Source organism: Oncorhynchus clarkii, chromosome 18, assembly GCF_045791955.1.
Source record: "Oncorhynchus clarkii lewisi isolate Uvic-CL-2024 chromosome 18, UVic_Ocla_1.0, whole genome shotgun sequence".
NCBI classification, from domain to species: domain Eukaryota; kingdom Metazoa; phylum Chordata; class Actinopteri; order Salmoniformes; family Salmonidae; genus Oncorhynchus; species Oncorhynchus clarkii.
In genome coordinates this window covers 59301508-59326945 of record NC_092164.1, presented here as the reverse complement: position 1 = coordinate 59326945, position 25438 = coordinate 59301508, and the positions used below count along the sequence as shown (strand labels likewise).

General features: G+C 43.9%; 2 protein-coding genes across 3 annotated transcripts in view; both read right to left on the bottom strand.

The window, feature by feature from the left end:
* The window catches only part of LOC139373796 (polypeptide N-acetylgalactosaminyltransferase 12-like), a 33921-nt gene extending 19121 nt beyond the window's left edge, over positions 1 to 14800 (bottom strand). Inside the window, exons 1-8 of the mRNA XM_071114799.1 lie at positions 13672 to 14800; positions 12884 to 13053; positions 11471 to 11660; positions 11056 to 11241; positions 7212 to 7329; positions 6508 to 6684; positions 1092 to 1223; positions 192 to 305 (exon numbers count right to left, since the gene is read on the bottom strand). Of these exons, the coding sequence (XP_070970900.1) occupies positions 192 to 305; positions 1092 to 1223; positions 6508 to 6684; positions 7212 to 7329; positions 11056 to 11241; positions 11471 to 11660; positions 12884 to 13053; positions 13672 to 14027 (1443 nt within the window). The 5' untranslated portion in view covers positions 14028 to 14800. The remainder of the gene's footprint in view (positions 1 to 191; positions 306 to 1091; positions 1224 to 6507; positions 6685 to 7211; positions 7330 to 11055; positions 11242 to 11470; positions 11661 to 12883; positions 13054 to 13671) is intronic.
* A 2054-nt stretch (positions 14801 to 16854) lies between these two features.
* LOC139373795 (polypeptide N-acetylgalactosaminyltransferase 4-like) overlaps positions 16855 to 25438 on the bottom strand; it is a 33770-nt gene continuing 25186 nt past the window's right edge. For both annotated transcript variants that reach the window (XM_071114797.1, XM_071114798.1), the window contains exons 8-11: positions 23416 to 23547; positions 22210 to 22320; positions 20472 to 20624; positions 16855 to 20265 (exon numbers count right to left, since the gene is read on the bottom strand). In XM_071114797.1, coding sequence (XP_070970898.1) covers positions 20125 to 20265; positions 20472 to 20624; positions 22210 to 22320; positions 23416 to 23547 — 537 coding nt within the window. In that variant the 3' untranslated portion in view covers positions 16855 to 20124. The remainder of the gene's footprint in view (positions 20266 to 20471; positions 20625 to 22209; positions 22321 to 23415; positions 23548 to 25438) is intronic.

The window sequence follows — 25438 nt, the reverse complement described above, 5'->3', positions numbered from 1 at the left end:
TGGTTTTAAATGAAGGACATGGAGAGTAAAGATGGAGCTATAGCTACCTGGTTTTAAATGAAGGACATGGAGAGTAAAGATGGAGATATAGCTACCTGGTTTTACATGAAGGATGTGGAGACTAAAGATGGAGCTATAGCTACCTGGTTTTAAATGAAGGACATAGAGAGTAAAGATGGAGCTATAGCTACCTGGTTTTGTCCCATGCCATGACAGGGGTAGAGGATGATCCGGTGGCCCACCAGGTTATGGTCGTCTGGAGGGTTGTAGTCAAAGCAGTAGCTGGACATGCCTCTGTTCTTCAGCTAAAGGGAAACAACATGCAGATGCTGCTGTTAAAGTACAGCTATGAGTGTGGGGAGTCAAGGGAAAGTTCAGTCAAGTTGTCTATGATAACCCACTTGAGTGCACTATCTCTTTAATAAACGCAGATTCATGAATGTGGTACATTTACTTAAGTAGTACTTTAAAGTATTTTTTACTTATGTCAGGTTTAATGGTATCTGTACTTAACTATTTATATTTTTGCCAACTTTTACTTCACTACATTCATAAAGAAAATAATGTACATTTTAACTCCATACATTTTTCCTGACACCTGACACCCAAAAGTACATTTTGACAGGAAAATGGTCCAATTCACACACTTATCAAGAGAACATCCCTGGTCATCCCTACTGCCACTGATCTGGTGGACTCACTAAACACAAACGCTTAGTTCGTAAGTTATGTCTGAGTGTTGGAGTGTGCCCCTGGCTATCCGTTAACAAAAAAACAAAATAGCATAGGGATGTCTATATAAGGAAGTTAAAATGATTTATACTTTTACTTTTGAAACTTAATAATTCAGTTTATTTTAACAATTCCATTTACTTTTGATACTTAAGTATATTTAAAACCAAATACCTTTAGACAAGTAGTATTTTACTGGGTGACTTTCACTTGAATTACATTGTGCAAATGTGAGGTCGCCTGGGTTGAAAACAACATGTGTTTCTTATTGGACAGGTTCAGGTAGTTTCGGTCTGTCTCCTTCGGTTTGGTGCCTAACTAATACAACGTTGGAGTCAAAATGGCATCATTCTCCTCACCATTCCAAACATCCCAGGGCTGTCCTCAGGGACGTGGATATCAGGATAAATGTTCTCCAGGTACCACTTGAAGTCCTTACATCCCAGCTGGGTCCTGAGCCTCCTCCTGTCTGTCACGTCCCCAAAGGCTTCCTAACAACAACAACAACAACAACAACAACAAGAGACTTTAAAATTATACAATTAGATTTATTTTGAGGCCATGCAGTCATGAGCTCAGAAGTAAATGTTCAACTGACTTCCTGTCTGTTTGAGTCTCTGGGTATTATTCTGTGAACTGACAAACATCACCATCTATGGTTTTTCAAAAAAGTTCCCATAAACACACAAATCACAAAACCACCACGTACACTGACACTCAAAAACAGACTTTTGCATCACATTCCTCTTTTGTTGTACACAATCTCAACTCAAACGTAAACACTCCTCCCACACACACAAACACTTCCCACTAGCAGACCACCACTGCATCCTGGTCACTGTTAGCACAAATACACTCCAAGCCACAGTCTAGGGTTGCAAAATTCCCAAGGTTTTTCAGAAATCAAATTTGATTTGTCAGATGCTTCATAAACAACAGGTGTAGAGTAACAGTGAAATGCAAAGAAAAATAAAATAGAGAAATAATAGAAAAGTCAAACAAGTCAGAACAAATAAACTGAGTAACGATAACTCGGCTATATACACAAGGTACCAGTACTGAGTCGATATATGTACAGTTGATGTTGGAAGTTTACATACACTTAGGTTGGAGTCATTAAAACTCGTTATTCAACCACTCCACAAATTTCTTGTTAACAAACTATAGCTTTGGAAAGTCGGTTAGGACATCTACTTTATACGTGCTATATCGAACAGAACCTGAAAGACCGCTCAGCATGGAAGAAGGCACTGCTCCAAAACCACCATAAAAAAGCCAGACTACGGTTTGCAACTGCACATGGGGACAAAGATCATGCTTTTTTGGAGAAATGTCCTCTGGTCTGATGAAACAAAAATAGAACCGTTTGGCCATAATGACCATCGTTATGTTTGGAGGAAAAGGGGGAGGCTTGCAAGCCAAAGAACACCACAATTATGTGGATATATTGAAGCAACATCTCAAGACATCAGTCAGTTAAAGCTTGGTCGCAAATGGGTCTTCCAAATGGACAATGACCCCAAGCATGCTTACAAAGTTGTGGCAAAATGGCTTAAGGACAATAAAGTCAAGGTATTGGAGTGGCCATCACAAAGCCCTGACCTCAATCCCATCGAAAATTTGTGGGCAGAACTGAAAAAGCGTGTGTGAGCAAGGAGGCCTACAAACCTGACTCAGTTACACCAGCTCTGTCAGGAGGAATGGGCCAAAATTCACCCAACTTATTGTGGGAAACTTGTGGAGGCTACCCAAAACATTTGACCCAAGTTAAACAATTTAAAGGGAATGTTACCAAATACTAATTGAGTGTATGTAAATTTCTGACCCACTGGGAATGTGATGAAAGAAACAAAAGCTGAACTAAATCATTCTGACATTTCACATTCTTAAAATAGAGTGGTGATCCTAACTGACCTAAGACAGGGAATTCTTACTAGGATTAAATGTCAGGAATTGTGAAAAACTGAGTTTAAATGTATTTGGCTAAGATGTATGTAACTTCCGACTTCAACTGTACTAATAACTAGGAATAAAGTGAAATAATAAACAGTAGCAGCACCGTTTGCAAGGAGTCCAAAAAAGTTTGTGCAAAAAGGGTCAATATAGATAGTCTGGGTAGCTATTTGATTAGCTAACTATTTTGCAGTCTTATGGCTCGGGGGTAGAAGTTGTTCAGGGTCTTGTTGGTTCTAGACTTGGTGCATCCGTACCACTTGCTGTGCGATAGCAGAGAGAACAGTGTACGACTTGGGTGGCTGGAAGATTTGACATTTTTTAGGGCCTACCTGCCTGGTATAGAGGATACATGGAGCTCGGCAGAGAGCTCTGCTCCAGTGATGTACTGGGCCGTACGGTCGGATGCCAAGCAGTTGCCATATCAAGTGGTGATGCAGAAAGTAAAATAATGCTCTCAATGGTGCAGCTGTAGAACGTTTTGAGGATATGAGGCACATGCCAAATCTTTTCAGCCTCCAGAGGGGGAAGAGGCATTGTTGTGTCCTCTTCATGACTGTTGGTGTGTTTGGACCATGATAGATCTTTAGTGATGTGGACATTGAGGAACTTGAAGCATTCGACCCACCCCACTAAAAATACAGCTGAAAACTCTTGGAAAACATGATGGCTTATCCTGAGGTATTCTAACTCAGGCAAGCAGAAGCAGGAAGCAACTTCCTGAAGAATAGAGAGGGGCAGAAGCAGGAAACAACTTCCTGAAGAATAGAGATCAGGAGGGGAAGAAGCAGGAAACAACTTCCTGAAGAATAGAGAGGGGAAGAAGCAGGAAACAACTTCCTGAAGAATAGAGAGGGGAAGAAGCAGGAAACAACTTCCTGAAGAATAGAGAGGGGAAGAAGCAGGAAACAACTTCCTGAAGAATAGAGAGGGGAAGAAGCAGGAAACAACTTCCTGAAGAATAGAGAGGGGAAGAAGCAGGACACTTCCTGAAGAATAGAGAGGGGAAGAAGCAGGACACTTCCTGAAGAATAGAGAGGGGAAGAAGCAGGACACTTCCTGAAGAATAGAGAGGGGAAGAAGCAGGACACTTCCTGAAGAATAGAGAGGGGAAGAAGCAGGACACTTCCTGAAGAATAGAGAGGGGAAGAAGCAGGAAACTTCCTGAAGAATAGGGAGGGGCAGAAGCAGGAAACTTCCTGAAGAATAGAGATCAGGAGGGGAAGAAGCAGGACACTTCCTGAAGAATAGAGATCAGGAGGGGAAGAAGCAGGACACTTCCTGAAGAATAGAGATCAGGAGGGGAAGAAGCAGGACACTTCCTGAAGAATAGAGATCAGGAGGGGAAGAAGCAGGACACTTCCTGAAGAATAGAGATCAGGAGGGGAAGAAGCAGGAAATGTGGAATCCTTCGACCAGCACGTCTGGAAAACCTGGACATTTTGGGGTAACCCAATTAGCATTACAATATCAGCTATTCTTTATTTCTGTGTGGTGGTTTACTGTGTTTCTGAAACTGAATTCCTACTGGTCCAGAGGGATTGTTAGGTGTTAGTTATGGTCCACAGAGGAGTGTTGGAGACAGGAACATCTGTTTGGAGACAAGCCCCTGTTGGACGAAGGTGAGCAACGCCACAGGATGAAAGATGGGAGCGGCATGCCTGAACATCTCTAATTGATTGCCCATCAATTTATTTAGACCCCAGAGAAAGATAATCAGTCAGGGGAGACAGGAGGGTGGGGGCAGTAAGGGCCAGTAGGGGGCAGTCTTACAGAAATGATTAGGCTTACAAAAACTTTCCTAACCATCCCAGGTTTTCCAGACATCCCGAGTTAGAAGATTCCTGGAATCAGGAAGGAATTCGCAGGAAATCCGGGAATGCTCCAACCGGAATTTCTAGAAAACCTGGGGAAAGTTGGAATTTTGCAACCCTTACTGTTAGAAAGTAGTAAAATGCAGGTTTCAACTTATGTGAATTAAAAGTTGAACAGGAAACAAGCCCCTGAGGAACATTAGTCCAACCATTAGAAAACAACATTGCTTGACAGGAGCTTTATCAATTTGAATCACTGGATTCTTGAGAGCGATTGTATCTCATAGTGTTCTACTGAAAAGGTCACACTGACACATTCCCCTTCACCTGAATGCCAGGCAGAGAGCTCACAGCTCTAAATTGAATATATCCTGAGAGGTTTGGAAACGGAAGAGAAAGACAAAGAGATTGCTGGTTTCTGACCCAACTGAGACGGAGGGTGGGGGGGAATTTTCTAACTATTCCATTGGTTCCATTGCGCCAGGCAAGCTAAATCAAGCCCAGTTTAAGTATTTGAAATAATTTCAACTAGTATTTGAACCCAGGCCTGCTAGCAGCCTAGCACCTGGGTTGGCGCAGAACGGAGCATCTCTGACTAACTGAAGGGTAGGTGGGTGATGCCCACAGTTGCTGCGTGGAGTTGTGCCTCTCAATGGTAATCTCACACCGGACGCAGTGTCACCTTGTGTCTCGTCCTCATGCATCCCAAGTGTCACTCAATCAGGGGAGCATTTAGAGAGCAGGGGGCGGAGAGAAGTGTGTGTGTGTGTGTGTGTGTGTGTCAGAGGTAAAAATTATATAATAGGAAGGGCTTTTCCCTTCTTTCAGTGTAAGATGGCTGCTCTTAACCAACTTAACCATAGAGGTATGAAACACAAGTGTTAATGGAAGTTGTGCTCCTCCAAGGCATGCTTTTATGTGAATTTGATCATTACTTTGAAAAGCTCTGCATGCAGACATATTACCACCATACACTACTGGTCCTGACCCACAATCCCAGCACCATACACTACTGGTCCTGACCCACAATCACAACACCATACACTACTGGTCCTGACCCACAATCACAACACCATACACTACTGGTCCTGACCCACAATCACAACACCATACACTACTGGTCCTGACCCACAATCACAGCACCATACACTACTGGTCCTGACCCACAATCACAGCACCATACACTACTGGTCCTGACCCACAATCACAGCACCATACATTACTGGTCCTGACCCACAATCACAACACCATACACTACTGGTCCTGACCCACAATCACAGCACCATACACTACTGGTCCTGACCCACAATCACAACATCATAAACTACTGGTCCTGACCCACAATCACAGCACCATACACTACTGGTCCTGACCCACAATCACAACACCATACACTACTGGTCCTGACCCACAATCACAGCACCATACACTATTGGTCCTGACCCACAATCACAACACCATACACTACTGGTCCTGACCCACAATCCCAGCACCATACACTACTGGTCCTGACCCACAATCCCAGCACCATACACTACTGGTCCTGACCCACAATCACAACACCATACACTACTGGTCCTGACCCACAATCACAACACCATACACTACTGGTCCTGACCCACAATCACAGCACCATACACTACTGGTCCTGACCCACAATCACAGCACCATACACTACTGGTCCTGACCCACAATCACAGCACCATAAACTACTGGTCCTGACCCACAATCACAGCACCATACATTACTGGTCCTGACCCACAATCACAGCACCATACACTACTGGTCCTGACCCACAATCACAGCACCATACACTACTGGTCCTGACCCACAATCACAGCACCATAAACTACTGGTCCTGAGCCACAATCACAGCACCATACATTACTGGCCCTGACCCACAATCACAACACCATACACTACTTGTCCTGACCCACAATTACAGCACCATGCACTTTCAAACTCTGCAGCCACACATTTTGCTAGTCCCTGTTCAGGGCTGGCCTACCAGGCGAGCGTGGGGGTTACGGTGGTAGTACAACTCCTTGTAGTCGTCCATCCAGACCTCAGCAGCACGCACGCTGTTGGCCAGGGCCTTGCTCCGTGAATAGGGGGCCTTCTTGGGGAAGACGTGGCCCACGTGGGAGCAGGGGTGGATCTCCAGGCTGCCCCCGCACTGCCAGATCTAAATAACAACAACAGCAACACGATGACATGATTAGCTACACACCATGATTCAATCAGGCAGCACAATGGACAGCTTTGTGTGTCTTTCTAAAAGGGAAGGAAGTTCTGTTGTTGTATGGCGGTTTGGTTCTTTTCCACAGGAAGTAACTGAAGGAAAACATGACCTCTGTGCTGGTTTAAATTCTTCAAATGTTGCAACTTTATTGACTGTGGAACCTTAATTGACAGAGGTAACTTTTGGTTCAAAGTTCTTGAATGTAATTTTGATTAGGGAACAGAAAGGCCATTTTTGTTTATCCAAAATTGCATAGTGATGACCTAGTTATATAATGAAAGTGTAAAGATTGCAGCCTTGTGTGAATCCCCACATATTTCACAACAGTATGGTGACCATCGGTTACTGGATTCCAGTGGGTTTTTTAACTTATCACAGAAACGTCAGGAAAAAGGCATGGATTAACTGCACAGAGTACAGCAAGCCCAAACCTATCACTCTCGCTCGTTCTCTCTCTCACCCACACTCACCCTGAATGAGAACTCTAGGTTCTCTCCTCCCCACACCTCCATGCCTGTGTCATACGTGCCCAGGTAATGGAAATAGTTCTTACTGACAGCAAACAGCCCTCCAGCCATAGTAGGAGACCTGAGACCAAAACACACACAGCTTACAGAGCAGATCTTCAGAACTTGTTCCATTATTATGATAAATTATATAGCCTATGGTATGTATAACAATTGTTGATCTCTACATAATATGCATATCAAATTGTTAAATGTATATCTTGACAGTTAACTGAGGATTAGAATATTTACCTTTCCGATACACAGAAGATGTTACGGTACCACAGCCCTGATGTCATCAATGGCAGAGTGCCTGTTTCTAATATGCGGTACCACAGACCTGCTGTCATCAATGGCAGAGTGCCTGTTTCTAATATACGGTACCACAGACCTGATGTCATCAATGGCAGAGCGCCTGTTTCTAATGTACGGTACCACATACCTGATGACATCAATGGCAGAGCGCCTGTTTCTAATGTAGGGTACCACAGACCTGATGTCATCAATGGCAGAGCGCCTGTTTCTAATGTACGGTACCACATACCTGATGACATCAATGGCAGAGTGCCTGTTTCTAATGTAGGGTACCACAGACCTGATGTCATCAATGGCAGAGTGCCTGTTTCTAATGTAGGGCACCACAGACCTGATGACATCAATGGCAGAGTGCCTGTTTCTAATGTACGGTACCACAGCCCTGATGTCATCAATGGCAGAGTGCCTGTTTCTAATGTAGGGTACCACAGACCTGATGACATCAATGGCAGAGCGCCTGTTTCTAATGTAGGGTACCACAGACCTGATGTCATCAATGGCAGAGTGCCTGTTTCTAATGTAGGGTACCACAGACCTGATGTCATCAATGGCAGAGCGCCTGTTTCTAATGTAGGGTACCACAGACCTGATGTCATCAATGGCAGAGTGCCTGTTTCTAATGTAGGGTACCACAGCCCTGATGTCATCAATGGCAGAGCGCCTGTTTCTAATGTAGGGTACCACAGACCTGATGACATCAATGGCAGAGCGCCTGTTTCTAATGTAGGGTACCACAGACCTGATGTCATCAATGGCAGAGCGCCTGTTTCTAATGTAGGGCACCACAGACCTGATGTCATCAATGGCAGAGTGCCTGTTTCTAATGTAGGGTACCACAGACCTGATGTCATCAATGGCAGAGCGCCTGTTTCTAATGTAGGGCACCACAGACCTGATGTCATCAATGGCAGAGTGCCTGTTTCTAATGTAGGGTACCACAGACCTGATGTCATCAATGGCAGAGCGCCTGTTTCTAATGTAGGGTACCACAGACCTGATGACATCAATGGAGGAGCGCCTGTTTCTAATGTAGGGTACCACAGACCTGATGACATCAATGGCAGAGCGCCTGTTTCTAATGTACGGTACCACAGACCTGATGTCATCAATGGCAGAGCGCCTGTTTCTAATGTAGGGTACCACAGACCTGATGACATCAATGGCAGAGCGCCTGTTTCTAATGTAGGGTACCACAGACCTGATGTCATCAATGGCAGAGTGCCTGTTTCTAATGTAGGGTACCACAGACCTGATGTCATCAATGGCAGAGCGCCTGTTTCTAATGTAGGGCACCACAGACCTGATGTCATCAATGGCAGAGTGCCTGTTTCTAATGTAGGGTACCACAGACCTGATGTCATCAATGGCAGAGCGCCTGTTTCTAATGTAGGGTACCACAGACCTGATGACATCAATGGAGGAGCGCCTGTTTCTAATGTAGGGTACCACAGACCTGATGACATCAATGGCAGAGCGCCTGTTTCTAATGTACGGTACCACAGACCTGATGTCATCAATGGCAGAGCGCCTGTTTCTAATGTAGGGTACCACAGACCTGATGACATCAATGGCAGAGCGCCTGTTTCTAATGTAGGGTACCACAGACCTGATGTCATCAATGGCAGAGTGCCTGTTTCTAATGTAGGGTACCACAGACCTGATGTCATCAATGGCAGAGCGCCTGTTTCTAATGTAGGGTACCACAGACCTGATGTCATCAATGGCAGAGCGCCTGTTTCTAATGTAGGGTACCACAGACCTGATGTCATCAATGGCAGAGCGCCTGTTTCTAATGTAGGGCACCACAGACCTGATGTCATCAATGGCAGAGCACCTGTTTCTAATGTAGGGTACCACAGCCCTGATGTCATCAATGGCAGAGCGCCTGTTTCTAATGTAGGGTACCACAGCCCTGATGTCATCAATGGCAGAGCGCCTGTTTCTAATGTAGGGTACCACAGCCCTGATGTCATCAATGGCAGAGCGCCTGTTTCTAATGTAGGGTACCACAGCCCTGATGTCATCAATGGCAGAGCGCCTGTTTCTAATGTAGGGTACCACAGCCCTGATATCATCAATGGCAGAGCGCCTGTTTCTAATGTAGGGCACCACAGACCTGATGTCATCAATGGCAGAGCGCCTGTTTCTAATGTAGGGCACCACAGACCTGATGACATCAATGGCAGAGCGCCTGTTTCTAATGTAGGGCACCACAGACCTTATGTCATCAATGGCAGAGCGCCTGTTTCTAATGTAGGGCACCACAGACCTGATGACATCAATGGCAGAGTGCCTGTTTCTAATGTAGGGTACCACAGACCTGATGTCATCAATGGCAGAGTGCCTGTTTCTAATGTAGGGTACCACAGCCCTAATGTCATCAATGGCAGAGCGCCTGTTTCTAATGTAGGGTACCACAGACCTGATGTCATCAATGGCAGAGCGCCTGTTTCTAATGTAGGGTACCACAGACCTGATGTCATCAATGGCAGAGTGCCTGTTTCTAATGTAGGGTACCACAGACCTGATGTCATCAATGGCAGAGTGCCTGTTTCTAATGTAGGGTACCACAGACCTGATGACATCAATGGCAGAGTGCCTGTTTCTAATGTAGGGCACCACAGACCTGATGACATCAATGGCAGAGTGCCTGTTTCTAATGTAGGGTACCACAGCCCTGATGTCATCAATGGCAGAGTGCCTGTTTCTAATGTAGGGTACCACAGACCTGATGTCATCAATGGCAGAGTGCCTGTTTCTAATGTAGGGTACCACAGCCCTGATGTCATCAATGGCAGAGCGCCTGTTTCTAATGTAGGGTACCACAGACCTGATGTCATCAATGGCAGAGCGCCTGTTTCTAATGTAGGGTACCACAGCCCTGATGTCATCAATGGCAGAGCGCCTGTTTCTAATGTAGGGTACCACAGCCCTGATGTCATCAATGGCAGAGCGCCTGTTTCTAATGTAGGGTACCACAGCCCTGATGTCATCAATGGCAGAGCGCCTGTTTCTAATGTAGGGTACCACAGCCCTGATGTCATCAATGGCAGAGCGCCTGTTTCTAATGTACGGTACCACAGACCTGATGACATCAATGGCAGAGTGCCTGTTTCTAATGTACGGTACCACAAACCTGATGACATCAATGGCAGAGTGCCTGTTTCTAATGTAGGGTACCACAGACCTGATGACATCAATGGCAGAGTGCCTGTTTCTAATGTAGGGTACCACAGACCTGATGTCATCAATGGCAGAGCACCTGTTTCTAATGTAGGGTACCACAGACCTGATGTCATCAATGGCAGAGCGCCTGTTTCTAATGTAGGGTACCACAGACCTGATGACATCAATGGCAGAGCGCCTGTTTCTAATGTACGGTACCACAGACCTGATGTCATCAATGGCAGAGTGCCTGTTTCTAATGTAGGGTACCACAGACCTGATGTCATCAATGGCAGAGTGCCTGTTTCTAATGTAGGGTACCACAGACCTGATGACATCAATGGCAGAGCGCCTGCGTTTCTGCTCATACTCTGGCACCGAGTGCCAGGTGAAGACCAACCGCCAATCAAACCCTCCGATCTGGGGTTCCCCGGGGTTGCCTAGATACTGGAAGGTGTTCCAGTCGATGACATCAATGACGGGACACACCACAGCGGACGGCTCCTCCTTTATCCTGGGGCAGAGGAGATGAGAGCAGAAGGAAGCATGGGGCAGGGGGTTGCAGTATAACAGGGTGACGACAGAGAGAAAGGCCTCACCAGGTACCATATGGAACAGCAGCACGATACATTCAACCGCAAAGTAGAAGGAATGGAGAGAGGCACTACTGTACATGTGGAAACTAAGGTCCCACGACTAGACTGAAGAACAGTCCTGACCTGGCCCAATACGGGGTTTCTCACCTGTCGAGCAGGGGCTCCAGCCAGCCCTTGTGACATTCACAGTGGCAGTCGAGAAAGGTCAGCACATCGCCCGTGGCGATGGAGGCCCCCAAGAGCCTGGCCCGCACCAGGCCCTCCCTCTTCCTGGCCCGGATCAGATGCACCTTCTTCAAGTTGGAGATGTAGTTTTCTAAGGGCTCCTTCAAATGAGCTGACAGGGAACCAAAAGGGCTGTTTATGTATCACGACAAGAGTGTACATCTCCTCAACTGGGATGTGTGTAACATGCAGGTACAGTATGTGTAATGTTACAACAGGGTGCTGCTGCTAACAGATGTGCCTGCGCTTTGTGGTTTAATTGATAATGACAAGCAAGTAAGAAAGGCTTTTCTTCACAATGTTTTCTTCCAAATGTACTGATTTAGCACCATCTAGTGGCGATGGAAGGAACCACTCAATGTCAAATGGGGAAGTGATGCCCTTTGAGGTTCAGTAAATATTGGTGCCCTTTTAATCCTTAAGAGAAAACACACACAAAAGTATAATAATTGTGAACCAACACTGGCACTTGACTCTTTTTCCCCTTACTACCTCTAACTTTGCTGATAGATACTTTGAGGAAAAAGGTACTTACTATGACTGATGTGTGGTTGTCCCACCTAGCTATCTTAATACGAATGTAAGTCACTCTGGATAAGAGCATCTGCTAAATGCCTAAAATGTAAACGACTTGTCAGAAATCTGATTAAATATTCGGAGTGACTCCCATGGCCAATACTACGTCATGTGCTGAAAGTGACAAACTGTGGCCTATGAGTAAGGCTGCATGATAACCAACTGGTATTCAAATATACTTAAAGTTCACTTAAAAATATTCATTTTAGTATTTTGTTCATTAGTCCGTTGTTAACACAATCCCCCTAAAATTGTGCATGTCAGCAGTCAAGTTTTCAAGGTAGAACACTTTCAGTACAGAGCAGAAACTTTGATGATGATGAGTTCGCATTATATCTCTTTAACCTTAACATATTGAATGTCATATTCATCAGATATTGGCTCACAATGGCTTTGGCAGACATAGTGATGTCACTCTAGCCAAGCATGTCTGTAAATCTGGGCCCATACAAACAGGGTCTCGGGGTAAGAGTTTAGCCTTTTAGATCACAATTAATACAAATTGCATTGACAGGAGGCACCTGGTCCTAGATCAGCACACAGGCAAAGGGTGGATACTTTGAAGAATCGCAAATATAAATATATTTTGATTTGTTTAACTCTTTCTTTGGTTACTACATGATTCCATATGTGTTACTTCATAGTTTTGATGTCTTCACTATTATTCTACAATGTAGAAAATAGTAAAAATAAAGAAAAACCCTTGAATGAGTAGGTGTGTCCAAACTTTTGACTGGTACTGTATATACATGATTGTACCTCTGTCACTATAGTCGTCCACCAGCACCACCTCTCGTAGCAGTCTGTCGGGTGAGGTCTCCAGGACACTATGGACAGTGCGTAGCAGCGTGGACCAGGCCTCGTTGTAGAAGGCGATCACCACTGAAGTGGATGGCAATGACCTATAGTCATACTTCTGGTCCTTACAACTGGAGAAGTAAAGAGAAAGAGTTCACTTGTTATAGATTTGTAGCAAGCCTGACCCCAGACATCCCCTTTCCATCATGCTTCTCATTGTTTACTCACTGTCATTGGCATGACAAGGAGTGTAATTATAGCACAAACAGATCTGTCACCCCGGCTAATAGACCTGGGCCAGTATTCAAAAAAATTCTAAGAGTAGGAGTGCTGATCTGATCTAGGAAGAAAGAAAATCTGTTTGTTTTTGGTCAATGTTGTTGGTTACCCTGGTGCTTGGATGTCTGACTGAGATGCAGGACTTTATTCATTCTTTTCACATGGCTTAACAGGCACCGAGTCATTTAATACCTAATTCCTGGCCCTTTAGTAAACTCAAAATAAACAGTTTAACGAGCTTTGTCAGTGATCTGACTTTATCCAACCTTGCAACATCAAGCATTGCCTTGCCTGTCATTTAGGCATTTAGAAATATTCAACGAGGTTTTCCACAATGGGTTGATGGCGAGGGGCTAACCTACTTCATATTCAGTCAGTCATATTTTAGAAAAGCTCTATAAAATACTCTTATCACAAGGAAATGTTGGGAAAACATCATAAACACCACACTCAAACTCACGCCAACTTACAGAGGATTCCATCGTTCGGGTAGACTGCGGTGGAGAGATACCAGATCACTCACATAGGTATTAATCTGGTGTTTATTTATACTTTCTTCCTCTTTTTTCTTCTCCTCTCCAACGAGGTTCAATTTGACAGCTCTGCCCATTTCTCCCAAGGCATTTAAATCCAACTGCGGTTTGTCATAAACAGGCTTTTTAAGCATTTCATTTGCAATATCTTGCTCAGTGGGAACCTCTCTTCGACTTGTTCCAGCTATGTCACCGGGATTATTATGCCTGTTTAAAATAAAATATCCCACTATAGACGCCCCAAAAAGGCAAACTATCAACTTCCATCGATTCCTTCTCCGGGAAAGTGCCATCGTGTCTCCCTTCCTCCTTCACGAGATACGTTCATACCCCGTGGGCTACAACAGCATCATGGTGCATTACCAAACCAGATCCACCAAATTCACCATGAACTGGCTTCTGATAATAACTTTACGCAATGTAAAAGTACCCCTAGTTTGCTTGAATCAACTTTTTATTTCAAAATGTTTAACAGGGTTGACTAAATTTAACTAGCCAAGTCAAATGTCAACGGTCTTTTTCTGTCATCCAGCGATTGGCTTCCTTGGTCAAAGTTGATTGAAATAGTACTTCTCCATAAACGTGATGTTAAAAATGGATTTACCCGATTAGAGTAGCTATCTTGATGGATTATCAATAACACCCAATTAAAAAATAAATAAAAAAATCAAGGTCAAATTAAAGTGTCCAGCGCTTCATTCTGTCACAGTAGCACTAAATCCTAATCCTTGTTCGGCACCCTACTTATCTTCGCGCCACGGACACAATGTAGCCTACATGAACTATGTCACATTGTAGCTCTTTACCTGCAACCTACTCACACACTTCAACGGTTTCCGTTAACGAGCCGCACAAAATCATACACGTCGATACATTTAAGAAGTTTATCAGAAGTTTATCAGTCACTAATCTTTCTCCAGTGTCACGAGTTGCTGTACCAACAAACGACGCTGTGCAAACAATGTCTTCTGCGTTCCAGGAAACTGAAACGGAAAAAAACGAGTTACAGTTTAACAATGTTACAGCTGCTTCGTTTCGATGTCCTATTCATAATTATGCAAATGCATGAAGCATTAAATTGACTGCTTCCGGGTTGGCAACAAGTAGTAAAAAAAAAAAAAGTACATTATCACGTGACTGTAGTTTACTGTAGTTTTCATGCACTGATATTCCGTGTTCTTGTATGAACAGAGCTTGTGTTATTAAATATATGATTTAACATTTAACATTTACGGGTGCTACAAAGTCATCTTCATTGTGGACAAATATTCTTACATTATTTCTCTTAGCACTGTTAAATGTCACTTAGCCCTATATATATTTTAAATAATCTAGTTTGAAGCAAACATCTTGAAGCAAATTAAAATTATCAATAATTGAGGTAACTGTTCAGAGTGAGAAGGTAATTTGTGTGCCATACTGTTTGATTGAATACTCTTATTGTCAAAACAACAAAGATAAAAGGTACCATGGTACACTGACCTGTCTGTCTTACTATCTCTGGAGGAAAACATATATTAGCCTGGATGAGGACGTTTTTATAAAAAAGAAACAGTTAACACTCATTTTGTAGGCCAACAGGTAAATGTATTATTTATCTTAACCTATTAAACATAAAACAATATGTAAAAGAGAGATACTTCAAATGCAAATTCAATGGTCCATACACTCTCCTCAGACAGTAGTGCATGTAATGGCATTAGTGTCAAGAAGCCAACTAATATAGTACTATATCAACCTCCAGTTAATTGGCTTCATTTCCACGGTGGTTATGACGCAATATCTCAAGGTGCTGTCCAGAGTAATGCACATGCATGCACAGCATTTCACAAGTGTCATTTACATCATTTCTGTCCAGAAAAATCTATTTAGGCTTACACTTCACTGAGCCTGAAGATTATTCTACCATTTCACACAAAGCCATGGAGTAATTTGTTTGGATAAGTAGTAAACACCGGAGGCTCTGGTCATGTAATGTCCTACAGAATGTTGGACATCCTGATTGTTGTATTGCTCATGGTAAGGTTTAAAAAGCAGTTAGGGGGGTACTACGTTAACATATGGAATTGTTTTAAGATGGTCATACCATGGATCATTTCTCTATTTGATTTAGTATTTTAGGACCCCTTTAAGTATTAAAAAAAATTACATATACTTTTTTGTTGTTCAAATATTGAATTTGGTCTTCACTACTATAGAAACGAATTGTATAACACATTCATAAATGAAAAAAAAAAAAAGACTGTTGAAATATTCATCATAAGGAATAAGGTTTTGAAGTGTCTGTCCTATATCTAGGAGATAAGAAAGCCCAGAAAATATATATTTTGGGGATTTAAACCCTTATTTTTGTTGGCACAAAACGGCCTCCATGCTTCCATTCGTTTGTATGGGTTACCTTGAGAGGCGTCCCATGACACTGGTAGGGGTCAGAGCAAAATAGAGAACACCATCGTGTTCGTAAGATTCTCCCCTTTCCATAGTGGTCATAATAACCAAACCGCTCAGACGCTACAGACGTTTTCGTGAAGGGACAGATTTTCGGGATGTCTGGTGGTCTGACAAACACCGATGTAGCTTTGCCACCTTTCACCGCTGATGCGGAAGGCCGACATAGGCGGATTGAGACACAGTCTATGCAAAACAACCACATATCTCTAGTTTAAACTGACAGATTTTGATGGGGATTAGGTTACTTAGATTATAATAGACTCTTAAGGATTAAAAGGGCACCAATATTTACTGAACCTCAAAGGGCATCACTTGCCCATTTGACATTGAGTGGTTCCTTCCATTGCCACTAGATGGTGCTAAATCAGTACATTTGGAAAAAAACATCGTGAAGAAAAGCCTTTCTTGCTTGTCAAAGTTCACTGGAGTCTTGTGTCAGTACTAAGAGAAATAAAACCAACTATTTTGGATTCTTGTTTTAATGGTCATTGTTCAGTGAGTTAAAAGGCATTGATCTAGCAATCCTCCAAAACTCTCGGGAGCTCTGTTGGGCTCTGGGTTAGGGGAGGGTCTGGCCGGGGTAGGCCACCAATGTAAATAACAATTTGTTCTTAATTAACTGGCATGCCTAGTTAAATAAAGGTTCAATTAAAAAAATGTAAACACCAATTTTATTTTGACCCTTTTATTCTTCACTGGTACAAATAATAATCCCCACCACCTCTTGTGCTTATTAAATCAGTTCAGTAGTTTAAATACACCACATGCCATTCAGGTCCCTTTATACCAAGAAATATCATATTAAGCTGGAGTCATTTTGAATGATCAAACAATCATTACAAATATTTGATATGAAGAAAAAAAAATGCCCTAGTGCAAAGGACCACAAAAAGACAATTAGGAAGAACAGTCTGCGGCAGTACAACTGATTTCAATAATAAGCACTTCAATAGCAACAAACACGGAATCATTAAGGCCATAATGTGGTTCTCGAATCCCAATCAAGGGAACCAGATATTATAGGAAAGGTTCAGGTTAGGAGAGAGAGTAAGAGCAGAGTACGGGTGTTGATGTAAGTCTGTCAAAGACAAAGGAATCTGTTGTGTGGCAGGTTTAAGACAATCAAGCCCTTGAGAGATCAACAATTGATGCACGATACAGCATAAATGCTACAAGTAAGCAATGCTGTGACATGCTTGTGTTAGTTGCGACGCGGAGGCCTTGGAAGAGAGCAGACAACATTACTGTAGACCAAGACTCATATGAGAATATTGCCACTATGAAAGTCAAATGAACATCTTTATAATTGTATGTTAGGCACATTGGATTTGTATTTTTCTGTAGATTAAAATGTGTAAAAGAATTCTGCCCCCAAAATGTAACTGTGCCTCACGTTTTGGAGGCATCATAGACCCAGTAAATCAGCCTGTTTTTGAATCCACAGCACAGTGAAGACTCCCAGACAACAATGTCAGACATCCCACCACCCTCAGGCAATCGAAAATTGCACTTAGCACAAGCTTACAGCGAGGGAAACAAAATATTTGATCCCCTGCTGATTTTGTACGTTTGCCCACTGACAAAGAAATGCTCAGTCTATAATTTTAATGGTAGGTTTATTTGAACAGTGAGAGACAGAATAACAACAAAAAAATCCAGAAAAACGCATGTCAAAAATGTTATAAATTGATTTTCATTTTAATGAGGGAAATAAGTATTTGACCCCTCTGCAAAACATGACTTAGTACTTGGTGGCAAAACCCTTGTTGGCAATCACAGAGATCAGACATTTCTTGTAGTTGGCCACCAGGTTTGCACACATCTCAGGAGGGATTTTGTCCCACTCCTCTTTGCAGATCTTCTGCAAGTCATTAAGGTTTCGAGGCTGACGTTTGGCAACTCGAACCTTCAGCTCCCTCCACAGATTTTCTATGGGATTAAGGTTTGGAGACTGGCTAGGCCATTCCAGGACCTTAATGTGCTTCTTCTTGAGCCACTCCTTTGATGCCCTGGCCGTGTGTTTTGGGTCATTGTCATGCTAGAATACCCATCCACGACCCATTTTCAATGCACTGGCTGAGGGAAGGAGGTTCTCACCCAAGATTTGACGGTACATGGCCCCGTCCATTGTCCCTTTGAAGCGGTGAAGTTGTCCTGTCCCCTTAGCAGAAAAACACCCCAAAGCATAATGTTTCCACCTCCATGTCTGAGGGTGGGGATGGTGTTCTTGGGGTCATAGGCAGCATTCCTCCTCCTCCAAACACAGCGAGTTGAGTTGATGCCAAAGAGCTCCATTTTGGTCTCATCTGACCACAACACTTTCACCCAGTTGTCCTCTGAATCATTCAGATGTTCATTGGCAAACTTCAGACAGGCATGTATATGTGCTTTCTTGAGAAGGGGGACCTTGCGGGCGCTGCAGAATTTCAGTCCTTCACGGCGTAGTGTGTTACCAATTGTTTTCTTGGTGATTTTGGTCCCTGCTGCCTTGTGATCATTGACAAGATCCTCCCGTGTCATTCTGGGCTGATTCCTCACCGTTCTCATGATCATTGCAAATCAACGAGGTGAGATCTTGCATGGAGCCCCAGGCTGAGGGAGATAGACAGTTCTTTTGTGTTTCTTCAATTTGTGAATAATCGCACCAACTGTTGTCACCTTCTCACCAAGCTGCTTGGCGATGGTCTTGTAGCCCATTCCAGCCTTGTGTAGGTCTACAATCATATCCCTGACATCCTTGGAGAGCTCTTTGGTCTTGGCCATGGTGGAGAGTTTGGAATCTGATTGATTGATTGCTTCTGTGGACAGGTGTCTTTTATATAGGTAACAAACTGAGATTAGGAGCACTCCCTTTAAGAGTGTGCTTCTAATCTCAGCTCGTTACCTGTATAAAAGACACCTGGGAGCCAGAAATCTTTCTGATTGAGAGGGGGTCAAATACTTATTTCCCTCATTAAAATGCAAATCAATTTATAACATTTTTGACATGCGTTTTTCTGGATTTTTTTGTTGTTATTCTGTCTCTCACTGTTCAAATAAACCTATCATTACAATTATAGACTGATCATGTCTTTGTCAGTGGGCAAACGTACAAAATCAGCAGGGGATCAAATACTTTTTTCCCTCACTGTAAGTGTTTCAAGTCTTGTTCGAATAGCCCAATTTCAACCTACTTTGAACAGTCTCCAAACAGAGAGACGGACACTGGTGAGTAGAACACATACAGTATCCTAGCATGACAGGGTCCTCTTAACTCCCTTTCACATCAACAACAAGATGGGGCTTGTATAGTTACGTCTCATATGATACAAAGCTTTGGGACTTATTCAGCTATCTCAAAGGGTTATCTTTGAATTACAAACCCCCAGATTAACCACACATAGAAAAGAGTAATCATTCAGACCTCTAAATGAATCCTTTTAATGTACTAAACTTTTTTATCTTATTTTAAGGACAACACAATTCAGTTATTTGTTGTGGTCTACATGTAAAAAAAACACAAATATTCTATAAAATCATTCTGTAGTGCAACAGTACTTGTTCGAATCTATGCTGATCCCACTGAATTAAAAAACAAAACTCCCATGATGCCTGCCATTGATCCTCTTTGAAACCAGTCTTTTAGATCTGACACCACTAGACAATCCTGGAATGTTCCTTCAAGCTTTCTTATTGTTTTTAAGCTCCCATAGTGACAGGAAGGAAAGATCAACAAAACGAGGGCATTCTGACAGACGGGCATAAATACTGTCACCTCTGGTGTGGACCCCACTTGGTTTGCAAAGGCACTTTAAATGAGGAAGTCTTCCCACAGGGAACAAGTAGGTAGTTTGCTGAGAGGCTTTGCTGGGACCCCTCTTTAAAAATCATGCCTCTCAATCGTCCACCGTGGAACTGTAATTGCACTTAGGTCAAAGGTCAATTAGGGTTAGGGTGAAGCTAGTTCCCCCCGTTCTCAAACTTCCAGCGCTGGTGCTTGTCCCCGGGGGTGCACGTCCTCATCTGGACGTCCGCTCGCCCCTCGGCTGTGCGGCAGGAGGTGACACACATGTCTGAGTGAGGGTGGTATATGGTCCCGTCCTGTGGTCACACAGAGACAGGTAAGACAACAGCTATGTTGAATACAGTCTGTTTCTGACTGACAAGACAACTTGTCATGTGTTTACCAATTCAATCAGCCCAGTAGTGCATAGTATGAACATCTGTAGTGTTTTTCTGTGAGTGAGTATGTGTGTAAGAGCATTTTTCTGCTTACATGCATTTTTGCTTGCATCTGTATCACTCACCTCTCTGAACTCCCAGATGATGGTGGGGGGTGTAGGGGTTCTGTCGTGGGGGCAGTGTTTCATCCCAATGTAAGTCTGTCCCTCTGGGACCTCGGCACACAGCTCCGTCACAGAGTTATAGCGGATCTCCTTATGAGTCGTGTACTCAAAGTACTAGGGGAAAGAGAGATGCATGGTTAAACTCTGCAGACCTGAATTATAGTAACCATCGTACCTGGGGAATGGATGAATGTTTACTCTCGGTGCTTCTACTTATCAAATCAGCAGCTCCAAACATTAGCATTCAACAGTTAAGAGATTTCACCAAAAGAATCGCTTACTTTTAAGAGAGAAATGGTTGGATCTAGGTCTAAAGTAATGTCTGTTGAGCAAGCAGGGGGGAGAGAAAGAGAGAGGCGCGCGCCACTCTCTCTCTCTCTTTCTCCCCTCCACGCCTCTCTCTCTTCACCCCCGGAGTCTCTCTCCCCGCCACGCCTCTCTCTCTTCACCCCCGGAGTCTCTCTCTCTCTCTCTCCCCCACGGGTCTCTCTCTTCCCCTCCCAGACGTCTCTCTGTGTGTATGTGTGTCTCTCCCCCCGCGCAGCTCTCTCCCACTTTGCAGTGATGGCAGATCTCCCTCCCCCCTCCTTCTCCCTCCCTCCCCCGCGCGCCTCTCCCTCCCTCCCGCCTCTCTCCCTCCCCCCGCGCCTCTCTCTCCCTTGCGCACCTCTCCCTCCCCCCGCGCCTCTCTCCCCCAAGCGCCTTTCTCTCTCCCTCTCCCCACCACGCGTCTCTCTTCCCCCCGAGCCTCTCTCTCCCTCTTGTCGCGCGCACAAGCTTCTCTCCCTGCGCCTCTACCTCCCCCCGCGCAGCTCTCTCCCTCCCCCCCGCGTGCCTCTCCCTCCCCCCGCGCCTCTCTCCCCCAAGCGCCTTTCTCTCTCTCTCTCTCTCTCTCTCTCTCTCTCTCTCCCCACCACGCATCTCTCTTCCCCCCGAGCCTCTCTCTCCCTCCCTCCCTTCCCACGTGCCTCTCTACCCCTCTCCCCCCAGCACCTCTCTCCCTCCACCACTTTCCCTGCATGCCTCTCTCTCTCTCTCTCTCTGCGCACCTTCTCTTTCTGCGCACCTTCTCTTTCTGCGCACCTTCTCTTTCTGCGCACCTTTTCTCTCTCTCTCTCTCTCTGCTCGCACCCCCCTCATGTATCTTTTAAATGGAACTAGGAGTGAACTCTCTAAAGAGAAGGTAGAGGTTTCCGTTTCAGTGCAGGCTGTGGAAACATTGATTTTCAGTCACACACATGGTGCTTTTAGTAGCGTTGGACACCTGATGCGATGCATCAATGAGTAATCAGAGATGGCCTCTGCCTGCATGTCTTCCACTACTCCCTGTTGTCTGACTGGACATCAAATATACATCCATACAGTCAGCAAGTACCTGTAAACTAACTAGAAACATAGCTATAAATGTATTTTTTTTTAAACGTTTTACGTAGATTTAGGCCTAAAATATGCTTTAGGATACTTTGTCATTAAGCCAAAGGATACTTTGGATACTTTGTCATTAAGCCAAAGTTGTAGATGTCTCAGCATCTCACTTGACACTAAATTCTAGATAGCTGAGATGAGGTGGATGGTCACCGGATATGGGTGACATTCAGAGTAACCACTCCGTCCGTCCATCAGGGAGACGGACGTGGGATCAGGGGGGTTGAGAGAGAGATAGAAAATAAACTGACAAGACATGACATTTTTAAATCACCTGGTTGCCGCCCTGCCCATGGCAACCGAAGAGGGAGATGTGCGCCCCCGTGGGACTGTGTTCCGGAGCGTTGTAGTCCAGGCACTCTGAATGGATCCCAGAGCTACGCACCTGTGATGAGAATGATCCGGATTAGCATCATGAGATCTGCCATCACTGCAAAGAGGGTCAGATTAAAGGAGACATGGTGATTCTGCCTCTGCATTGCTGGATCTTTGGCAGTTTGGTCTGCATTTCTGTGTAGTACATAGTGACAACTGCTGATGTAAAGAAGGCTTCATACACTGAGACTGACACACATACACAACCCTTTTCTCAATTGTCTCAAGGCCTAAAAATCCTTTAACCAGTCTCCTCCCCTTCATCTACACTGAAGAAAAGTGGATTTAAGGGGAAGAGACAGGTTAAGATTTTTAAGCCTTGTGCCAATTGAGACATGGATTATGTGTGCCATTCAGAGGGTGAATGGGCAAGACATGGATTATGTGTGCCATTCAGAGGGTGAATGGGCAAGACAAACGGGGTATGGTAGTAGGTAGCAGGCACACTGGGGCGGCAGGGTAGCCTAGTGGTTAGAGCGTTGGAATAGTAACCGGAAGGTTGCAAGTTCAAACCCCCGAGCCGACAAGTTACAAATCTGTCGTTCTTCCCCTGAACAGGCAGTTAACCCACTGTTCGTCATTGTAAATAAGAATTTGTTCTTAACTGACTTGCCTAGTTAAATAAAGGTTAAAAAAAAAATACAAAAATAAAAAAAACACTGGTTTGTGTCAAGAACTGCAATGCTGCTGGGGTTTTTACGCTCAACAGTTTCCAGTGTGTATCAAGAATGATCCACCACCCAAACGACTTCCAGCCAACTGGACACAACTGCGGGAAGTGTCCCTGTGGAACGCTTTCGACACCTTGTCGAGTCCATGACCTGACGAATTGAGGCTGTTCTGAGGGCAAGAAATGCATACATTTTTACATACGGAAGAACTAAAAGTATGCAGGCAATAGGGCAAAGGAAAATGGGTAGGAGATGCTAGTCTATTTTAATGATATTACCATGCTCATTTCACATCTACATGGAGGCCAACGAGGTAGGACATAGGAGTTCATTTTGGCTTCGACTTATTACGGACCGATGTTTTATGTTGTTTACATTTTTTGGAGTGCTTTAGATATTGAATCGTATTGATGGGGAGAGAGAGAGAGACTCACCGCCCCATGCCAGCCCTCCCGGTCCTCTGGTACATGCAGGTCAGGGTAGATGTTCTTCAGGTACCAGTCAAAGCTGTTACACTTCAGCCTCTCTCTGAGGACAACCCTCTCTGAGATGTCCCCATATGTCTCCTGTGGAAAAATAACACTTCAGTCTCTCTCTGAGGACAACCCTCTCTGAGATGTCCCCATATGTCTCCTGTGGAAAAATAACACTTCAGTCTCTCTCTGAGGACAACCCTCTCTGAGATGTCCCCATAGGTCTCCTGTGGAAAAATAACACTTCAGTCTCTCTCTGAGGACAACCCTCTCTGAGATGTCCCCATAGGTCTCCTGTGGAAAAATAACACTTCATCTAACACGTTTATTTGAGTAGGGATGGATACACACAACATTGACACATAACACTTTAGCTTGCAACAATTTCCAGAATTTCACAAATTAGGCCCACACACACACACACACACACACAACTCTAAAAGACGCAGCAGGTAGCCTAGCGGTTTAGAGCGTTGGGCTAGTAACCAAAGAGCAGACTATGAAAAGTCTGCCAATGTGCCCTTGTACAAGGAACTTAACACTAATTGCTCCCGTAAACTGCTCTGTATAAGAGAGTCTGCTGAATGACAAAAATGTCATGTAAATAAGCTGGATTACACTGCAATCCTCAATGCAGCTCTGGTCAAATATGTCAATCCTAGGAGTGCTCTGATATGACACACTAACCATGATGGTACTGGGTGACAACATGAAGTAGCTACATCCTGGTCTGATAACCTGAATCTGTTTGACTCCTGGGTGGTGCATTGCTGTTGTGTCCTTAATGAAAGTCATTGAGAAGGATTTCCTGGATGCCAGGTGTGAGCGGGACACCTGTGTAGTACTGATAGCAGTGGTTCTCCCCACCTTGAACAAACCAAAGGGATGGGAATTCAAACATGTTTGTGGCAACTGATGAACCAGAGGTGTATTCATTAGGGCACACCGTAGCAAAACATTTAGCAACGGCAAAATGAAAACACCCGTTTCTTACTGAATAAAATTCAGGTAGGTTTTTTGTTTTCCATTTCATCCCATTAACTTCTGCTTGGTTCTTTGTGAAAACACACCTGGTTTGTTTAGACAAAAAAAAGACCCCAAAAAAAGACTAGTGGTTGTCACTAGTCTGGCACCCAGTCTCCAGCTACCTTTGGTTGGGTCATTTATTGTTTGATCAAAGATGCCTGGCATTAATCATGTAATTTATGAGGTGAAACCAAGATGAACATGAGACTTTGATATCAGGCAACACAAAGAAAGCTGAGAGGGACACACACAACCTCATCAACCACTGCTGACACCTAGACAGGTGAAGAACATCTCCATCCAAGTTACTCCATTACGATACAATATTAATCACGTCTAGGGTGTTCCATCCTTGGTAGAACTATCACAGCTCTAAAGGGCCAATCAGGAGTTGCTACATCCACGTTGAGTGTGGATGATACAGTAGGGTTCTCCAACTGGATACCTGAGGGACAAATTTGGCCATAAAAGACTAAAAACACCAGGAAATCAGCACCAAGTGATTTATATTAAGAAATCTGTTCCCGAATATTCCCACACAGAGAGACACATGATCATACATAAATACAAGAAATGTTTGACTAAAACATAATCATTTTAAACCTCTGTTTGGGCTTCTTGCGGTCAATTTTTCCGGCTACAAATATTTTATATTTTTTATTATGTTCCAGTCCCCGACCTCAAGAAAAACCCCATCCAGCGGCTGAATCTAGTTGATGATCCTTGATACAGTATAAAGACATTGATTCTTGAAGAACAGATCTTAAAAATGAGCTTAGTTCAACTGTCAAACCCCATCAGAACCCAAAATATCAGCTGTTTGTTAACAAAGTCAATGTAAACAAACACTGTTTAGCTTCAAAACATGGTTCAAACTATAATGTTGATATCATGGACGGTCAGTCCAAAGCTCTTTCTAAGAATGTAAGAGTGGTTATAGTTCTCAAGCCCCATCCCT